This window comes from Candida oxycetoniae, assembly GCF_023343755.2.
Source record: "Candida oxycetoniae strain CBS 10844 chromosome Unknown scaffold9, whole genome shotgun sequence".
Lineage (NCBI taxonomy): Eukaryota > Fungi > Ascomycota > Pichiomycetes > Serinales > Debaryomycetaceae > Lodderomyces > Lodderomyces oxycetoniae.
In genome coordinates, this window is record NW_026055363.1 from 28,712 (window position 1) to 46,317 (window position 17,606).

Here is a 17,606-nt window from a genome sequence, read left to right on the forward strand (position 1 = left end):
TCGCTTTGTTCCCTAGTGTTGCTACTGTCGCTGTCGCAGTTTTGGCATCAAAATCAATTGAAAAGTTTTTTGCAACAACTTTCTACAAAAAAACCCCCCTTTTCACTTTAAATCTTTCCTACCGCTTAAAGAATAGAACAGAAGTATAACCCAGAAATATCCTCAAATGTCGACACACCAGCCAGTTCATTATAGGATCTATATCAAAAATTTGGATTATCTTACAACCGATGAAGATTTACAGATATTGTTGGACAAATATGAACCGTGAGTTGTTTTCTTCAATTAATCTATTCCATTGCCGCCCCTTAATATTTGTTTGCAGCAACCCCCCTTGTAATACTAACTATAATTTCATTTGCATTATTTAGGATCAATATCTTGATTCCAAGCTATACTATGCGCTTCAGTAGAAAGGGTAAACATAGACCCTTGGGGATTGCCTATGCTGAGTTTAAAACTCAAGAGCAAGCTCAGCTTGCTATTAAAGATTTCGACGGTGCTTTGGTTAATGGGAAAAGGATAACAATCAAGACTTCTAATCCGTATACACCACGCACTCACCGATTAAATTTTATCTGGAAACCAAGATCAAAAAAAGCTGTAAAGCCTGGTCCGTTATTTGAAGAAGATTTCCAGTCTTTAGCTGAAAACAACAACAACAACAACAACAACAACAACAACAACAATACTAATAATATTAATAACAATAATGCAGAGACAACCTCCTTCTCCGAGTCTGTTGGCGAGTCGTCGCAAACAAACTCAAACTCAAACTCAAACTCAAACGTGTTGCCAAATACAATCCTTATTCCAAAAGCTCGAGGAGTAGTCTCAGAAGGTACAGTTCAAGAATTTTTCAAAGACTATTCCCCCAGTAAAATCACCATTCTCAATAATAAGAAATCTAGAATAAATCCAATTAATCTTACTGGGTCCTCTGTAAGTGTTTTGGCTAGGTTCGATTCTTCTGACTTCCATTTGGATGACGTTATTGCAAAATTAAAGTTGCAAAAATTGAACGGAAAACGCGTTGAATTAAAGTCTGTTAATAGGACAAAAGCTGAGGAATTGGAAAGAGCTGCTATCAAGTTAACAACACTTTCCAAATTATCTGATGCAAGCACCACCAACAGAAACTTATTGGCTGCAAACATTGATGATGATGATGATGATGATGATGATGATGCTGCTGCTGCTGCTGCTGCTACCACGTCAAATATTTCAAGAAGAGATGGATCAGAAATAGTATCAGCAGAACAGAGAAGCCAAGAGGATGACATTGGTCACGTTCAAGATCTTACAAGTAGTTCAAACTTTACAGAGCCAATCGTGTCTTCCAATCCTGCTACACCCATTTGCTAACTAAAGTAAGTCTATTTCAATACCTTTTTGTCTTTGTCTTTCCTTTTTTATCTCTTATAATATATTAAAATAAAAACTTACCCCAAAAACTATTTAACCATGCATTCTTTTTTTTAATTGTACAAAGTATTTTTAATGTTGAAATTAAACAATTTTAATCAGAAGTTTTTTGTGTACCACGTAACAAACCAGTTCTTCTAGCAGCAATCAAACCAGCCTTTTGACCTGAAACAGCACCTCTAGAAATGGTAGAAGCTTTACCAATGTGTTGATGGTTACCACCACCGTGAGGGTGATCAACTGGGTTCATAGCAACACCTCTGGTCTTTGGCCATGAGTTTCTCTTTACCTTGTATTTATGGAAAGCTCTTCCAGCCTTCAATAATGGTTTATCAATTCTACCACCACCTGCAACAACACCAATAACACCTCTAGCATCTGAAGAGATAACCTTTTTAGCACCAGATGGTAATTTGACCCTGGTTTTGTTTTCATCTGGATTGTGTCCAATGATGATGACATAGTTACCTGAGGTTCTACCTAATGCACCTCTGTCACCAGTTTTTTCTTCAACATTTGAAACAATAGTACCTTCTGGGCATGCACCTAAAGGCAAAATGTTACCTACATTCAAGGAAGCTTTCTTACCAGCATAAATGAATTGACCAGTGTAAACACCTTCGTTGGCAATAAAAGTTTCTTCTCTTAATTTGTATCTGTATGGGTCTCTGAAAACAACTTTGGCCAATGGAGCACCTCTACCTGGATCGTGGATAATTTGTTTAACAACACCACGGATGTAACCATGACGTTCAGCGTAATCCAAGGTTCTCAACTTGGCAGCACCTTTTCTTAATCTGGTGTGCGAGGTGAAAATGGAACCAGCACCTTTTCTTTGATTACGAATGACTCTACCTGTGATAAAAAAAAATTTAAATGTTAGTATATAATTGTCACTAATAATAATAATTTTCAACTCGTCAAGATCAAGGTATCAAACTGTTGTTCATCAAGAATTGATCGTTTTCTTTGTTAGATTAAAAAAAAGTAGTTGTTGATTAAATATCATCAAATCACAGGGGAGAGGGGAGGAGAGGAAACCCAGTCTTTCTTGTGACATGTGGTTCTCAAAATCATCAAACCCGTGTGATTCCCCTAATCACTTTTTGTCCTAAAATCTGTTTCCTTCTAGTACGAAATGAAAAGCTGATAACCATTTGCTGCTTGTAAATGTAAAGTTTCGCTCATTAGACATCGATGACGACGAGTGTAATACCCTCTTTATATCTCTATATCACATACCCATTGTTTATTACTTGGACTTGGATTTGGTTTGATAGCCAATTTTTCAAAAGGACTTGAACTTTTTTTTCACTTAATTCCTCAGAGTTGGTGAGAAGGACCCAATACTGCGCGAAAAAGAAAAAATGGCTGAGATTTGAAGAAGAGGTAGTGGGATGTGAACAAATATGAAATACTAGGGCTTAGACCTACAACTATATCTTATTCTTATTTTTGTTTTTTTTGTTGCCACATAATATGTATTGACCACAACACTATCAAGCAAAGCGAGATACAAGTGGAGCAGTACTGACTATGTATTGCCACATTGAAAACTAATATTCTCCCATTAGTTTTCGACACTATCTGCCACAGACACTATATATTACCATCTTACTTCCTCTATAGAGTAGTTGCTGTATACTGTACCATCTTACTTCCTTTATAGAGTAGTTGCTGTATACTGTACCGTCTTACTTCAAGTTTTTATGGAAGGTTTCAAGCTGGGCACTTTTTTACTACTAATCTAATTCTACTAGTATAAGAGTTTGTTGTTTATCAAAGCAATGAGCATTAGCCATTTGCAGATATTATTTTTCTACATTTTGTGCCGTTATTGATGACTGGCATTTCATCTATGCCTAGTTTGCCCACCCGCCCGCCTCCTCTGTCAAAAACCCCATTTTGATGATTTTACATTAACGGCAATGACCGCGACACTAAATCGCTTCGCTCGATAGTGGAGCAATACTGACTATGTATTGTACATTGAAAACTAATATACTCCCATGTAAAGCTTGAGCTTGTGCCACCTCTACCACCTTTAGAATCGTTATCTTCTTGATACCAGGTGTGTTTAACATTGTTCAACATTGACAGTTGAATTGAAACAGGAGTTTAAGTTTTATTGAAAAATTATCCTGTATACAAGTAAATTTTTATCTAGATATACGGGCATCGCAAATAGAGATGCAAGGGTTGATATACGCCATGTTTCATGGACAAAACCACAAATGTTACTTAGACCTAACACAGGGAACATCAGCTTCAAATACCACAGATGCATTCATATAACTACAAATTGTTACAATAAGCTGGCGACAGATTCATTATATAACCGAGTAAGTAAAAATCTCCCTCTCGCGGTAAATGAGCACATTGGGAAACCCGATTCACCTAATGTGAAGCAGCGGCATCACCAGGAGAGAGAAACAGTTTCTCTTGATAGAAGACCACTCATCAATAGACTACTACATATTAGAAATGGCCGCAAGAAGTTGCAATTTAGGAATGGAAAAGTATCATCATCATCATCATCATCATCATCATCATCATCCTCTTCTTCTTCTTCTTCTTCTGCTTTCAGTCACTTCACCTCGGAAAATACACCCGAGACCCCAATACGCCAGTGTATTGCACCAGATCAGGATACAATACCTCAACTAGCACATAATTTGGATCGCGTGTTGTTCTCCCCGGGTGTTCATTTTCTCCAAGATCCAAGAACACGCGTATACAACTTTTCACCCTTTTTGAAGGATATCATACATTACAAAGACTTTAATTTTGACGCAATAGAAAAGTTCATCCCTGCATCGAAACACAAGGAGTTATTGAAGAATGCAGAGAAGTTCAAGATGCAGTTTTACTCAAGTACATCTTCCATGACTTCAATGTTGAGCAAGTTTTATTTGCTATTGAACAACTATAATTCTAATAGAGTAGACAGGTTTGGGAAAATCCCCTTTCGTGGATTGAGCTTTCGTTTACCAACGAGCATGTTTGTGGAACCTCAAAAGATTCTTGATAAGAACAAGGGTGCAATATATTCAATACTGAGTGATAAGTCATATGACACGGAAATCTTACTAAGTGCCATGGGTTTGTGCATGGAAACATTATTGACAAACCCCAAGGAAGAGTTTGCCAAATACAGAAAGGATAGCGAAGAGAAAATAACAACACCACCACCAAACTCGTATAATTATTCATCATTCAAGAGCTTTTTGATGCGATCTCAATTGGATTGTTACGATGAAAGACTTCCAGGAAATGGTACGTTTGACTTAAAAACAAGAGCCTCAACAAACGTTCGATATAACTCTCGTGATCCTAATGTTGGAGAAGCCGACTATCAAATTTTCAAGCTAAGCGGTCCATACGAGAGTTATGAGAAGGAGTTTATAGATATGGTTCACACAGGAGCCTTGCTCAAGTATATGTTTCAAGCAAGAATTGGGCAGATGGACGGCATTTTTGTGGCATACCATAACATTAACTCCATGTTTGGTTTTCAATACTTACCGCTTGAGGACTTGGATGCAATTTTTTATTCCCACCAAGCTAATGAAAGATATATACTTCCTGATTCCAATGAAGAGGAACTTGAAGAATACCGTTCGCGAGACTTTCTCCCTTCATTTATAGCCGAGACCCAATTCAAGTTTTCTATTGAAATTTGGGAAGTTTTGCTACAACAGTACGTTTTAGAGGATATGAAAAGGGCAGGTCTTGAGAACACACCTTTTAGACTCGTTGCGCGAACATTTAAAAAGCCTGACCGTATTGGTCTTCTGCTAGAAGTCTTGGTGATACCAACATCTCCCAAGGAAATTAAGCATTTTCAACTGTTTTTTGCCAGATTTCCAACGGGGTTTAAGAAGGATTTAACCCACGAGCAGAGAAACAGTAATGTTGAAAATCACGCAAAAGAGTTGATGAAGTACAATACTGAAACCATCAAGAATAAAATATTGTTTTCTTATGCTATCACAATGCAGAAAAGTGTGATTGATGGAGAAGATAAGCCTTTCAATATGTTTCCAAAGAAGATAACAAATTCTTGGAAATTAAAGTACATGATTAAGAGAATGAAGCGCCCAACTGTTGAGTACCTTGAGAAGATATTGAATGAGCAACTTGAAAGCTTAACTCTGTCTCTGGTTGCCGCAAAAGGGATATCGAAAGCAATATTGAATATTCAAAAGAGGAATAAAGCATACGAAAAATTAGGAACACTTCGAAAAAAGCACTGGGCTTTAAAGGAAAAGAAACAACTAGTCTATAGACCAAAGTATCCTTTTTGATAGAGACTACCATAAAGTGTATATATGTATGTATATATTTGTTAATGCATACTGGCAAAAAGTATTTAAAGAATCTAGTTTTTCCATTAAACATGGCCATTTCCGTTCAAGGATACTGTTCCATTTATCAAGTCCTCTTCATTGACTACTATTGCACCATTTGGAATATCGTTTTTGTGAATTGCAGAGCCGTGATTGTCATATTGCGGTAATTGCAGTTGCAGTTGCAGTTGCAGTTGCAACTCCAGCTCCAGCTCCAGCCCCAGCATCTGCTTTGCCTTTTCCTTTCCACCTTCAAAGTTTTCTCTCACTCGAAGATAATGTTGCAATTCTTCTGCGGAAACTGAAGGTATTAATTCGCTTTGAGCTTTGATAAAGTCTTCCATCTTGACAGCAACGGCAGTATCCTCTTTTTTGGCAATGTTATCAAACCACCATCTTGAATTAACCTCCTTTTTACCTTCCTTGACTTGCATTTCATTAAATGTTTTGATTTTGACATCAACCTCGTTGGCCACTCTTGTCATAGCATTCAACATGGAATCTGAACATAATGCATAAAAGTCTGCACCTGTATAGGTAAACGAACATTTTTCTGCTATTTTTCCTAAATCAACATCATCGTCCAATTGAAACTTTCTTGTCAAGGCTTCCATTATCTTTGTTTGCTTATCATTTGTGTCTGAAATTCCAAGATAAAGCATCTTATCAAACCTACCAGGTCTAAGCAAAGCTTCATCCAACAAATCAGGTCTGTTGGTAGCACCAACAACGAATACGCCATCACCCCCATCACTGCTCATACCATCTAGTTCTGCTAGTAATTGAGATACAATTCTATCCATAACACCACCAGAGTCCCCCTGATTTCCTCTCTTGGGAGCAACAGAATCCAATTCATCAAAGAAAATAACACACGGCTTTGCATCTCTTGCTCTTTGAAACACTCGACGAACATTTGCTTCAGACTCTCCAATGTACATGTTCAATAACTCGGGACCCTTAACTGAAAAAAAGTTTAGCGAAAAGTTTGTAGCAATTGCCTTTGCCAATAAAGTTTTACCTGTACCAGGGGGACCATAGAATAGGATACCACTTCTTTTCTTCAAACCATTATTAAATAGTTCTGGATGTTTCAATGGCATGTCGATTGTGTCTAAAATTTCATCCTTTACTAAATCTAAACCACCAATATCCTCCCATTTCACGTTAGGAATACGCGGAGCTCCAATAGAGTCACTGAATTGACTTCTTGCCTCATTTATAGCAGTCTCGAAGTCTGATGGGATCCAATTAATGACTCCTCCATTCCCAATACTTATTAAATTTTCATATGGTACTTTGATTTCACGTGATAATTTATAAAGCCTCTTGATGGCTAGCTTTTTAGACTTTTTCACAATAGAGATCAAATCCCTTGGAGTTAACCCGGCCGATTGTAAAGCCAAAGTTTTGAAACTGATATCTTTTCTTATCGTAAATGGGTATGATGTGGATTCGTTACAATGAGAAATTTTCGATTTTTCGTTTCCAATTAAATACTTGAAAATTTCTAATCTTTCATTTTCAGTGGGAACGGTGAGTTCAATGGTAAACTTGACGAGCGACTTTAACCCATCGTCAACTTTATCATAGTCATTACAGCTCATTACAATAACGAGGTTTGGATATTTCTGTAAATAATCATTCAACATTTGTATGATTTTCAAAGTAAGCGATGTAAACACATTCGAGTTTTGGTCATTTTCATCTGTCTTTGGACACAAGTTCTCAACGTGCTTCAAGTAAATGACATGAAATGTAGTGGTATTTTCAGACGTGGAAAGGATTAAATTGTCAATCTTCCCACCAATTTGCCCAATCGTCCTAAGCTCTTGGCCAGGATTCAAAAAATCAAGACAATCAAGCTCAATTAGGTTCAACCCCAAATCCAAACAAATACTTCTCACCAAAGTTGTTTTGCCAATACCCCGGCTCATGGACGTTAAAAGTACAGTTGTCTTCAAATTGAATTTTGCTGACATACAAGTTGACATTATCCTTCTAAACTCTTGCGCATATTTAAAGTCTTTTTCGGTTTCCGAATAGTTAAAGATTGGCGGCAAATTCAAATACTGATACCATCCTGTACCTACATTTACTGGCAATTTAGTGCTTTCGACACCAGACGATACTAGCATTGTCTTTGCTGGATCAATTTGAAATTGGTTTGTGCCAATATTATTTACACCCTTGATTTCAGTAATTTTGAACCAAGCTACGGCATCTGGATTTCCAATAGGTATAACGTTATAGCTCCCATCGTTATTATTATTATTATTATTAGTATTATTATTACTATTGTTGTTGTTGTTGTTGTTGTTGTTGTTGTTGTTGTTGTTGTTGTTGTTGTTGTTACTATTATTATTATTGTTGTTGTTGTTGTTGTTGTTGTTGTTGTTGTTATTGTTATTGTGTTCACTCTCGTTCGTAGTGTCAGTTGTTGAATTATCAAACATGATTTTGGCCAATACCGTGTCTATCACTACTGGGAAATAATCTCCTTCTTGAACACATTTACGATGTTCGCTAAGTATAGTCTTTAAACTTGAGAAAAAACTTTGTTGGTAAGTCTTGTCCATTGTTATTTGAGAACTCACTCTGGAGATGGTTGCGACCTCGGCAACAGGTATCACATCAATAAGCGAGTCACCATCACCAACGTTCACTTGTTCAAATTCCACCTTGGTATCCTTTGCAAGTTGTAAATTCACCAATAATATCGGAGAGACGTATATTGCACCTGCAGGGAAAGAACACTGTGGTTCAGTAAATGAAAAAAGTCGAACAATGACTCTTTTTGTCAGACAACTTTTCATTCTAACTAAATCTCCATTATAAATTGGAAATCCCATTTTCAAAAAGTCTGAATTGTTGATGTATGCAAATAGTTCGGTATCTTCCTTTGACCATTTCGAAGGGATCTCGGCTATGTTAATCTTCTCAGGTATTGGCTTAACATAAAACTGGGACGTTTTTGTTTGGGTGCCATGCTTATTGAACGCAAGATTTGAAGATAGGTAAGTGGATATGTCAAACTGTTCGAGTGCGTGATCATCGCTATCACCATTATTATCCATATCGTCGTAATCAGCATCAATTTCTTCAACTTCAACCAAGTCTGCATCTCTTTTTCCTGGTAGAGTCTTTGATGGTTGATCATTTTCATTTATCAAGACAAAAGTAGTTGTGGAGTCAACCATTCCTTGGGAGACTGGTTCGCACAAGTTCGCTTTTCCGTTTATCGACCTTATACAGTCTCCTTCATTGATAATATTCCGATTATCATTTAAGAACTGAGTTGTAAATAGGTGCTTTATTGTCTGTAAAGATTTTCCTTGTAGAAGACGGTATATCTCGTTTGGCACAGAAATAAATACCCGTGTTAGCTTAGGGATTTCACTTTTGTCCACGGACTTTACTATTGCTTTATTCAAGGTCAACATATCATTATCAAATTTGACCAAATTAGAGTTATTTATAAATGCAATAGAATCGGTCATGCTCGTTGAAATTTTGTCGATTTTGTATAGTTGACATTTGTCAAAGTAATCTGGAGCCCCCAATAGCTGGATAAGCACAAAACAATCTTGTGGAGAAGCCATCTCTTTCTCGGACATATGAGAAAACAAGCTCAAAAACACATCTTGGGAGATTTCTAGTGTATCGTAATTGTTGAGTTTAGTATCATTGACAATATTAACATTGACAACTGCTGAAACGGGTCTAATTCCAGATTGCTTCTGGAAAATTTCAACCAGCGGCATTTTCCTCTATATAGCTTCCACCTTTCACAGCAAAAAAAAGACCAAAGGCAAATAGTCAAAGACCCAAAGGCAAATAGTTATAGCTGTCCTTACAAATTCAGCACCAATCTCACTAATGTATTCTCTTGTAATAGGAATTTGCTTTTAAAAGAAGATGAATTTTTCATGTGGGGGAGAGGGGGGGAAGAACTACCAAGTGTACAATATTAAGTAGACGTTGTATTTAGTAGTAAGTAGAGTGACTACGATATTGGTGAGTAAATTGGAAAGGAGTAAATTGAAAAGGAGTAGATTGAATGAGGTATATTAGATGGGGACAAACTGAATGGTGTAGTTTGAATGCAGACAAATTGAATGGAGTAGATTGGGATGCAATCAATCCAAAACCTCGGTACCTGGGTCCCCTCCATAATTATTTTTCCATTGTGCGCCAACGGTTTTGTATACAATCGACACTAGCTGCCACCGACACTATCGACACTATCGAGAAGAGCGAGATAGTGGAGCAACACTAGCTGCCACCGACTCGATAGTGGAGCTACACTTAGTGGCAACACTATCGACACTATCTCGCTCTGATCCCTAGTTGTCTGCTCCCTATTGCTCTGCTCCCTAGTGGAGCACTGACTAGCGACACTATAGAAAAAAGAGTTTACTTTAAAATCAATAGAGTCTATATAAATCTATATCAAGTAAAATCTATATATATAAATCAAGACAATCTAATATAGTAAAAGATTATCAAACTTAATAAGAATATACGTATTCCTGCAATGTATGCTAATTACCTATATCATCGTTTGGTCCGTCTCATAAACATTAGCTTCTTCCCTTTATATCGGTTCCATTTATGTAAGATTCTTCCCTTTTTGTTGGCTTCTTCCATTTTTCATTTTCAATTGAGCGCGATGGGCTTGAAAAAAAAAAAAAAAACTACTACAACTACTACTACAACCACTATTTTTTCTTTTCATGAGTAGAAACATATTTTAATTATATCCTCTTGTACACATTAGATGGTATGTTATTTATGAAACCGAATTTGGATATTGTTTCATATGATGATAGCTTTCTTTTCAGTTTATTTCGTACCGGTTAAGAGCCGTATTTAACGGTCATTTTTGTTTTTATCGTTTTGATAAATTCGACCATTTGGCAATGATATGGTACATTATAGTCATAGTTACACTGAGAAACATATCCAATGAGGATTTAGAATCAATTACTAACAAGCATGTAGTGTTTATGTACGATCTAGACTTGGTGAGGGGAGAAGAAAAGGGAGAAGAGTAGGGCGGATGGGCGACTTTACAAGTTGACTAGCTTACTCTGATTGCATCTCTGACACTAACTCTGTATCGAGCCAAGTAAAATAGTGCTACTGGAGCTGCTACTGACACCGACTTGCAATTTGAATGCTCCACTATCGAGCAAAGCGAGATAGTGTCATTGGTCAATGTGCTCCACTATTGAGCAAAGCGATATAGTGCCATTGGTAAATGTGCTCGACAGCGTCGCAGTGCTACTGACACCAACTCTGTATCGAGCGAGGTAAAACAGTGCTATTAGAGCTGCCACCGACACTGTCAGTAGCAGCTGGTGTGCTCCACTATCAAGCAGAGCGAGATAGTGTTGTGACAAGCTACTAAGTATTGCTCCACTATCGAGCAGAGCAATGTTGGTGTATTGGTGTAATCTATGTGCTCCACTATCTCGCTTCGCTCGATAGTGTCGGCTCAATAGTGTCGTACTACAAAATGTTGTTTCTCGATTTTATGTTATTATACAAACTATTAACCCGTGACTATCCTCTACCATTGAATTGATGCCTAAAATTACATACATAATTTCAAAAAATCAAATTTACTCTTCATCTTCCACAACAACGGTATGTAATCCTTTGGTTGTTGGTACAATCACTGGTTCAACATAAGCAAACAATTTTTCCTTAGCGTTTTCTTCGTCGTTTCTTTTTCTCGAGATTCTCAATCTGACTCTGTGTTCAACACCCTGTACACCTCTTTTCCATAATGCAACATTCAACTTAGGGTCTAATCTGACATCAGTGGTTCCCATATGTAATGTGGCAAACTTCCTGATTTCTTTAACAGCCTTTGGAGCTCTTTTCTTGAAGTGAACACCATGTAACTAAAAAAAAAAGAGGGTTGTTAGTATTTTTTTTTTCAAAGACTAAAGTCAAAGACCTATATGAGCTTTGGGAATGTAATATTATATTGGATCAACTGTGCAAATATTTGTTACATATAACTTGTGGGAGAACCTGGTTTTCTGGTCACTCTGGTTCAAATTAAAATGAGCTTGAGTAGATATGAAGCTCCTGCCAGCGGGTTTCCATTACCTCGTCTATAAAGCGGGTTTCCATTACCTTGTCTATAAAGTAATATCCTTTTTTTCATATATATATCCAAATGGGCTCCTCCTCTCCAAACCCTCATGTTGTGGCCTTTTCCCACGGTCTTCTTCTCAAAAATATTATGGAACATACTCTTTTATGCAAGTTAATGGTATATTCTCTAGTAACGACGTCTTGTAAAGCCATTGTGATTGATTAAATAAAGTGGTGTCTTGTTAATAGTTTTGGTATAACTGTTCCAATAATCTGAAATTTTTTTTTTTTCACCCACTCATAGTGAGAGAGTAAGAGCGAGAGAGTGTGTGAGTGTGAAAGTGTGAGCACTACTAACAAAAGCGAAGATTGCATTTGTTACACAAAACAAAACGATACAGCGAGGGATGGAAAATGTTATGTAAGCAGTTGAAAGAAAACAACAAAATCTTTGAAAGTCGCAGTAACGGCGCTACCTATTGAATAGGTTTGTAGCCCTATTACAGAAGGAAGCGAGAGGAGAAAAAAAAAAAGAGATTGAACTGCAATGAAGTAAGACAAGGGAACAGTGATAAGGTAGAGATTGAATTGATGGTAACATTGTATATTAAGAGAAAAGTAACCGAACCTAGCGACACTATCGAGCGACACTATCGAGCGACACTATTGAGCGACACTATTGAGCGACACTATTGAGCGACACTATTGAGCGACACTATCGAGCGACACTATCGAGCGACACTATCGAGCAGAGCGAGATAGTGGAGTAACACTTTGTAGCTTGTTGGAACACTATAGAGCGACATTATCTCGCTCTGCTCGACAGTGGAGCACATGACATTATCTCGCTCTACTCGATAGTGAGCACTTTATAACATAGTACTGCTCGATAGTGTCTATTTTATGCCAAATCGCGTGCTTTTAAAACTTAGCTATCTCATTTTGATTATCCCATTTGAATGTAGATTTTTCCACGTATCTTTTCAAACTCAACGTTTAATTAATACTCTTTGCTGATGATTTGAAGAGCACAAGCAAGTACAAACAAGTACAACAAGCACAATTGTGAGCACAATCTCTTCCCAATTCAAGCACAATTGTGAGCACAATCTCTTCCCAATCCAAGTACCATACGTCTAATCACTTACTACATAACTTCAATAGTGTGAAATTCACATCAAAGTTCTCTTTATCAAAACCTCCAAATACATTGTGTAATTCTCGTGACAGCTTGTGTCATCATCAATAATATCTTTAAATAGATCCTCAAGCCTAATACTCTGCTCCTCCCTTCCCCCCCCCTCCTCAATCAAGCAATGTCGTCTACGTCGCATACAAATATGCTCCAGCAAGCAAAAGCCACACAATTACAAGACTTGAAACAATCACATTATTATTCAAAACAACTACAATCAATATTCACAAACCTCATCGATTCCAACTCCAATTCCACTGATATAAACTCACCGCTACTAGACAAGATAACAACTATACATGAACTCAATGATGATATCGATAGGTTTCTCAACAAGGATATCGCTGAGAATTTCCATTTGTTGATGAAACAAAAGAGAAAATTGGAGAAAGTAGTTAGAAAATGTAATGAAAAGATGAAAAGGGTCGAAAAGGGGAGATTGGACGGTGATGGAGCGGAAACAGTAATGCTGAGCTCTAAAGGTGAGGAGAGAAGGGGAATCGGTGGTGATCATGGTGGAAATGTGAATGAAAATTATGTGGATTTGTTACAAAGGAGGTGTGAATTGATTGATCAAAATCTACGAATTTTAGAACAAACTTTGAAGAATATTGAAAAGAGCTAGCGAGTTGAAACACTATCGAGCGAAGCGAGATAGTGGAGCACACTGACTAGAGATACTGACTAGAGATACTGACTAGAGATACTGACTAGAGATACTGACTAATCACTACTATCAATGATTTTTGCAAGTAGAAGATCAAATAGATAAGAAAATGTTTTTATAAAAACACGCGCAGTGTGTCATTTTTGCTTTTTACCAGGCTTGTTGGATTATCGTATACTAAAAAGTTACTACAAATATAAATACTTCCTTGTGACTCAGCAATTAATTATTATCTATTATAAGAGCTTATAGTGTAGTTATACATACAGTCATTATCTCCAATTTTAGTCATGCAGGTTTTTAGAAAATAAAAATCCTCCTCTCGAATAACTTGCAATCAACTCGTTTCTAAGATAAAATCCAAAAAAATTCAAACAAAACATGATAATCTCTAGAATAAAACATGATAATCTCTAGAATAAAACATCATAAACTTTAGAACAAAAAACATCATAATCTTTCAAACAAAACAACGTAAACTTTCGTAAGATGGGTCCAAGTCCTGTTCAAGCTATACCACGAGCAGCTCTTTCCCATTTTTCTTCAGCAATCCATCCTGCATTAATCACGCTGATCAAATCACTCAAATTCAAATGTTTATCGGTTTTTAAACACTTGTTTTTTTCAATCAAATTATTATATATCTTGGCATATGATTCTTCAGGGATATGAGATATCGAATTTCGATTTATTCGTTCTCTAATTTTGCGTGGATTGTTTGTGCACTGCAACCATTTTTTACGCCTGTAATCCCATAATGTTGACCCTATATTGATGTTGGGTGCTATCACCTGCAGTGGTTGCGTTTTTGCAAAAGTTAATCTTGAATTTACGTCTGAGTCTGATGTGTTGGTGTTGGTATTGGTGTTGGCTGATTTTGGGTTTGTTGATGAAACCATGGCTTCAAATTCCTTTCGTAACAATATAAAATCAATATCATTATACACAATTTCGTTTGTGATTGTTGACGTCGCTGTGTCTGCATTATCGTCTAAAGGCATCGAGCCTTCAACTTCAGAACCTCCTTCTTCTTCTTCATCCAGATTGAACTCATCAATATTTTGATACTGATAAAGATTAATGGCTGTCGTAGAAGTAGATTGATTTCTTATAACATCTTGCAAAGTGGTTCTAATTTTATAGCTTAGTGGGTCTGACACCACCGTTGTTGAACTTCCGACATCATAGTTGTTGATCAATGTGCTGCTGTTATTATTATTATTATTATTATTACTAGTGGCAGCGATGGTAGTAGTGGACACCTCATTGATTCCACCGCCATTATTATCATTGTAATGAGCATACATTTGATCCAAACTTTTAAACCGTTTGTAATCTTGTAGAAATTTTTCTTCTGTTGAATTGTAACCTCTTGAAGAACGCAATAGTCTATCCAACAGCGTATGGTCGTCTGAATCTGTCTCGATAAATAAATTATCAACAATGTCCTCGGGATTGAAGACCTCTTCCGAGATAGATTTTAATCTCCTTAAAAGGGAGTTCCATTCGCTTGATATTTTTTTGAAAAAACTTGAACCTGATTCTGTACTCGCACTCGCACTCACACTTGTAGAAATAGCGGAAGCGGTACCTGTAGATGACGGAGGACATACTGTAGACAAACTCTGTAGTGATTTCTTCCTACTTCTATTCCTTTTCTTGTCCTTGTTCTTGCTCTTACCCAGATATGTACTAGATGTCACTGTTGTTGAGGTTGAAGTTACCGGTTCTGAGGTTGTTGGTTGTGTCGTATTATTATAGTTTCCAGGAGGGGTCGATGATGATGGCGATGGCGACGGCAATGCTATTCTTTGGGTATCAGATGTTTTCTTCTTCTTCAAAGGAATAAGTTGATGGCGGTGGTTGTGGGGATGATGATGATGGTGGGTATGGTGAAGGTAAAAATGAAGGTGATTCTGCTGTTCCTGAGTATCCAACGTATTTTGAGTATTTTGAGTAATTTGGGTGATTCTTAGTTTCGAAGTAGACTGTGCTTTCCTTAGCTTGGTAAATGCAGATCTTTTTAGCTTTGAAGTGGGGTGTTCTGGGTGTAAGTCGTGATTATGTATCAAGTCGGCATTAAGACTGCGAACCTCACTATTCATTGATGAAAAAGTGGGAAAGAATACGGGTGAGTCAAAATAGCGAGTTGTAGAAGAGGTGGGAGGAGACGAGGTGACGGTTCTTGTTAAAGTCTTGTTAAATGAATAACAAGTGTGGGTGCTGAGGTGATTCTTTTTTTTTTTTTTTCTTTTAGTAGTCGATGTCAATAAGCTATGAATGATAGCTGGTGAAAGTGGTTTACCACTTTGTCAGTCAACCTTGTTGGTATTGTTTGATAAAAAAACGTTTTGAGAAATATTTTTGATATACCCACCTACGGTTTCAATTTTTTTTTACTTCTCTCTCTTAATTTTATGTGCTTGAGTTGAGTTGAGTTGAGTTGAGTTGAGTTGAGTTGTGTTGTGTTGGCTCAGCCAATGTACTTAAAGGGCGGAGATTAAAATGCTCAGACAAATTGTGCGAAAGAGAAAGAAGCAGAAGCAGGAGGAGATAGCTAGGGTGAGAAGGAGATAGTGCGAAGAGGAAGAAAGTGCAAAGAGAATGAGAGTGCGAAGAAGAAGAGAGTGCTAAGAAGAGAAAGAGAGTGCGAAGAAGAGAAAGAGAGTGCGAAGAAGAGAAAGAGATAGTGTAAAGGAGAAAGAAGTGGGGTTTGTATGAGGGTGAGTCTTGTGATAGGTAATGTAAATACTGTAATGAGTAAAATGACCCAATAGCTAGCTACTCACCAAGACAAAATAGAGAAAAGGATTAAAAAGAAACAAAGCCAAAACAGTAAAGAACCAAGACAGAAAACTTTAAAGACAACCAAATGAAGAAAAAAAACAATGAAAAGAAACGAAATTGGCTAATAACGGAGAATATAGGGATTACAAAGACGGTAGATGCCGATAAACCTTTTGACACTATTGACCAGACACTATCGAGCAGAGCAAGATAGTGGACCAGCACTGACTGACACTGATTGACGCTGACTGACACTGACTGACACTGACTGACACTGACTGACACTGACTGACGCTGACCGACACTGACTGACACTATCGAGCAGAGCACGTTATTAATATACTAATAACGTGTATAATAGTGTTGTAGTTTGTAGGGAGTTACACGGATAGAGTATCAACAATAGACTAACTTGTTGAAATCTAAATATCGTAGTTAATAGTAGTTACTTATTAATGGTAACTATGAAGCGTTATGATAATTTAATTATAAACATTAAAAGGCTTACGGCTTTTTTTTTTCTATGCCGCGTATAAAATTGGTTCAAATTAGGTCAAAATCTTGTCTTGTTTGAGTAGAAAGAGAAGATAGTATAGCCGCTATAACGGCGTTTTACTTATTGACTATACTTATTAGCTCTATTGGCTCTATTGGCTCTACTGGCTCTACTGGCTCTACTGGCTCTACTGGCTCTACTGGCTCTACTGGCTCTACTGGCTCTACTGGCTCTACTGGCTCTACTGGCTTTACTTATTGACTCTACTTACTAGCGCTCTTGCTAATTTCATCCTTCTTCTACAAGTAAACTGTCATATACTTTATTATTTCTATACATTTTGCAATCTCCATCTATAAAGCGAGATGTTGGAGCACATTGACTAGTGACACTATGTCGCTTTGCTCGATAGTGGAGCACATTGACTAGTGACACTATGTCGCTCTGCTCGATAGTGGAGCACATTGACTAGTGACACTATGTCGCTCTGCTCGATAGTGGAGCACATTGACTAGTGACACTATGTCGCTCTGCTCGATAGTGGAGCATTGACTATTTGCTCGGTAGTGGAGCATT

The 17,606-nt window shown here is 37.2% G+C and overlaps 8 protein-coding genes across 8 annotated transcripts; 3 read left to right on the plus strand and 5 right to left on the minus strand. All coding sequences in view use genetic code 12, as the record gives it.

The window, feature by feature from the left end:
- Positions 1 to 399: 399 nt before the first annotated feature.
- Positions 400 to 1,365, plus strand: KGF56_000344 (uncharacterized protein; the record flags this gene model as incomplete). Its single annotated transcript, XM_049324755.1, has 1 exon — positions 400 to 1,365. One exon carries the CDS (start codon positions 400 to 402, stop codon positions 1,363 to 1,365), a length of 966 nt encoding a protein of 321 aa, XP_049182484.1.
- A 154-nt stretch (positions 1,366 to 1,519) lies between these two features.
- On the minus strand, positions 1,520 to 2,671 carry RPL2 (60S ribosomal protein uL2; the record flags this gene model as incomplete). The annotated part of the gene is made up of 2 exons (XM_049324766.1): positions 1,520 to 2,280; positions 2,668 to 2,671. The coding sequence occupies 2 exons, from the start codon at positions 2,669 to 2,671 to the stop codon at positions 1,520 to 1,522; spliced, it is 765 nt and encodes a 254-aa protein (XP_049182485.1).
- Positions 2,672 to 3,659: 988 nt separating this feature from the next.
- On the plus strand, positions 3,660 to 5,732 carry PET127 (Pet127p; the record flags this gene model as incomplete). The annotated part of the gene is made up of 1 exon (XM_049324777.1): positions 3,660 to 5,732. One exon carries the CDS (start codon positions 3,660 to 3,662, stop codon positions 5,730 to 5,732), a length of 2,073 nt encoding a protein of 690 aa, XP_049182486.1.
- Positions 5,733 to 5,818: 86 nt separating this feature from the next.
- PEX6 (AAA family ATPase peroxin 6) lies at positions 5,819 to 9,538 on the minus strand (the record flags this gene model as incomplete). Its single annotated transcript, XM_049324787.1, has 1 exon — positions 5,819 to 9,538. The coding sequence occupies one exon, from the start codon at positions 9,536 to 9,538 to the stop codon at positions 5,819 to 5,821; it is 3,720 nt and encodes a 1,239-aa protein (XP_049182487.1).
- Positions 9,539 to 11,401: 1,863 nt separating this feature from the next.
- On the minus strand, positions 11,402 to 12,098 carry KGF56_000348 (60S ribosomal protein eL31; the record flags this gene model as incomplete). The annotated part of the gene is made up of 2 exons (XM_049324797.1): positions 11,402 to 11,686; positions 12,045 to 12,098. 2 exons carry the CDS (start codon positions 12,096 to 12,098, stop codon positions 11,402 to 11,404), a joined length of 339 nt encoding a protein of 112 aa, XP_049182488.1.
- Positions 12,099 to 13,201: 1,103 nt separating this feature from the next.
- On the plus strand, positions 13,202 to 13,705 carry KGF56_000349 (uncharacterized protein; the record flags this gene model as incomplete). The annotated part of the gene is made up of 1 exon (XM_049324808.1): positions 13,202 to 13,705. The coding sequence occupies one exon, from the start codon at positions 13,202 to 13,204 to the stop codon at positions 13,703 to 13,705; it is 504 nt and encodes a 167-aa protein (XP_049182489.1).
- A 548-nt stretch (positions 13,706 to 14,253) lies between these two features.
- Positions 14,254 to 15,852, minus strand: KGF56_000350 (uncharacterized protein; the record flags this gene model as incomplete). The annotated part of the gene is made up of 1 exon (XM_049324820.1): positions 14,254 to 15,852. One exon carries the CDS (start codon positions 15,850 to 15,852, stop codon positions 14,254 to 14,256), a length of 1,599 nt encoding a protein of 532 aa, XP_049182490.1.
- Positions 15,853 to 17,150: 1,298 nt separating this feature from the next.
- On the minus strand, positions 17,151 to 17,538 carry KGF56_000351 (uncharacterized protein; the record flags this gene model as incomplete). The annotated part of the gene is made up of 2 exons (XM_049324831.1): positions 17,151 to 17,293; positions 17,457 to 17,538. 2 exons carry the CDS (start codon positions 17,536 to 17,538, stop codon positions 17,151 to 17,153), a joined length of 225 nt encoding a protein of 74 aa, XP_049182491.1.
- Between the last annotated feature and the right edge of the window lie 68 nt (positions 17,539 to 17,606).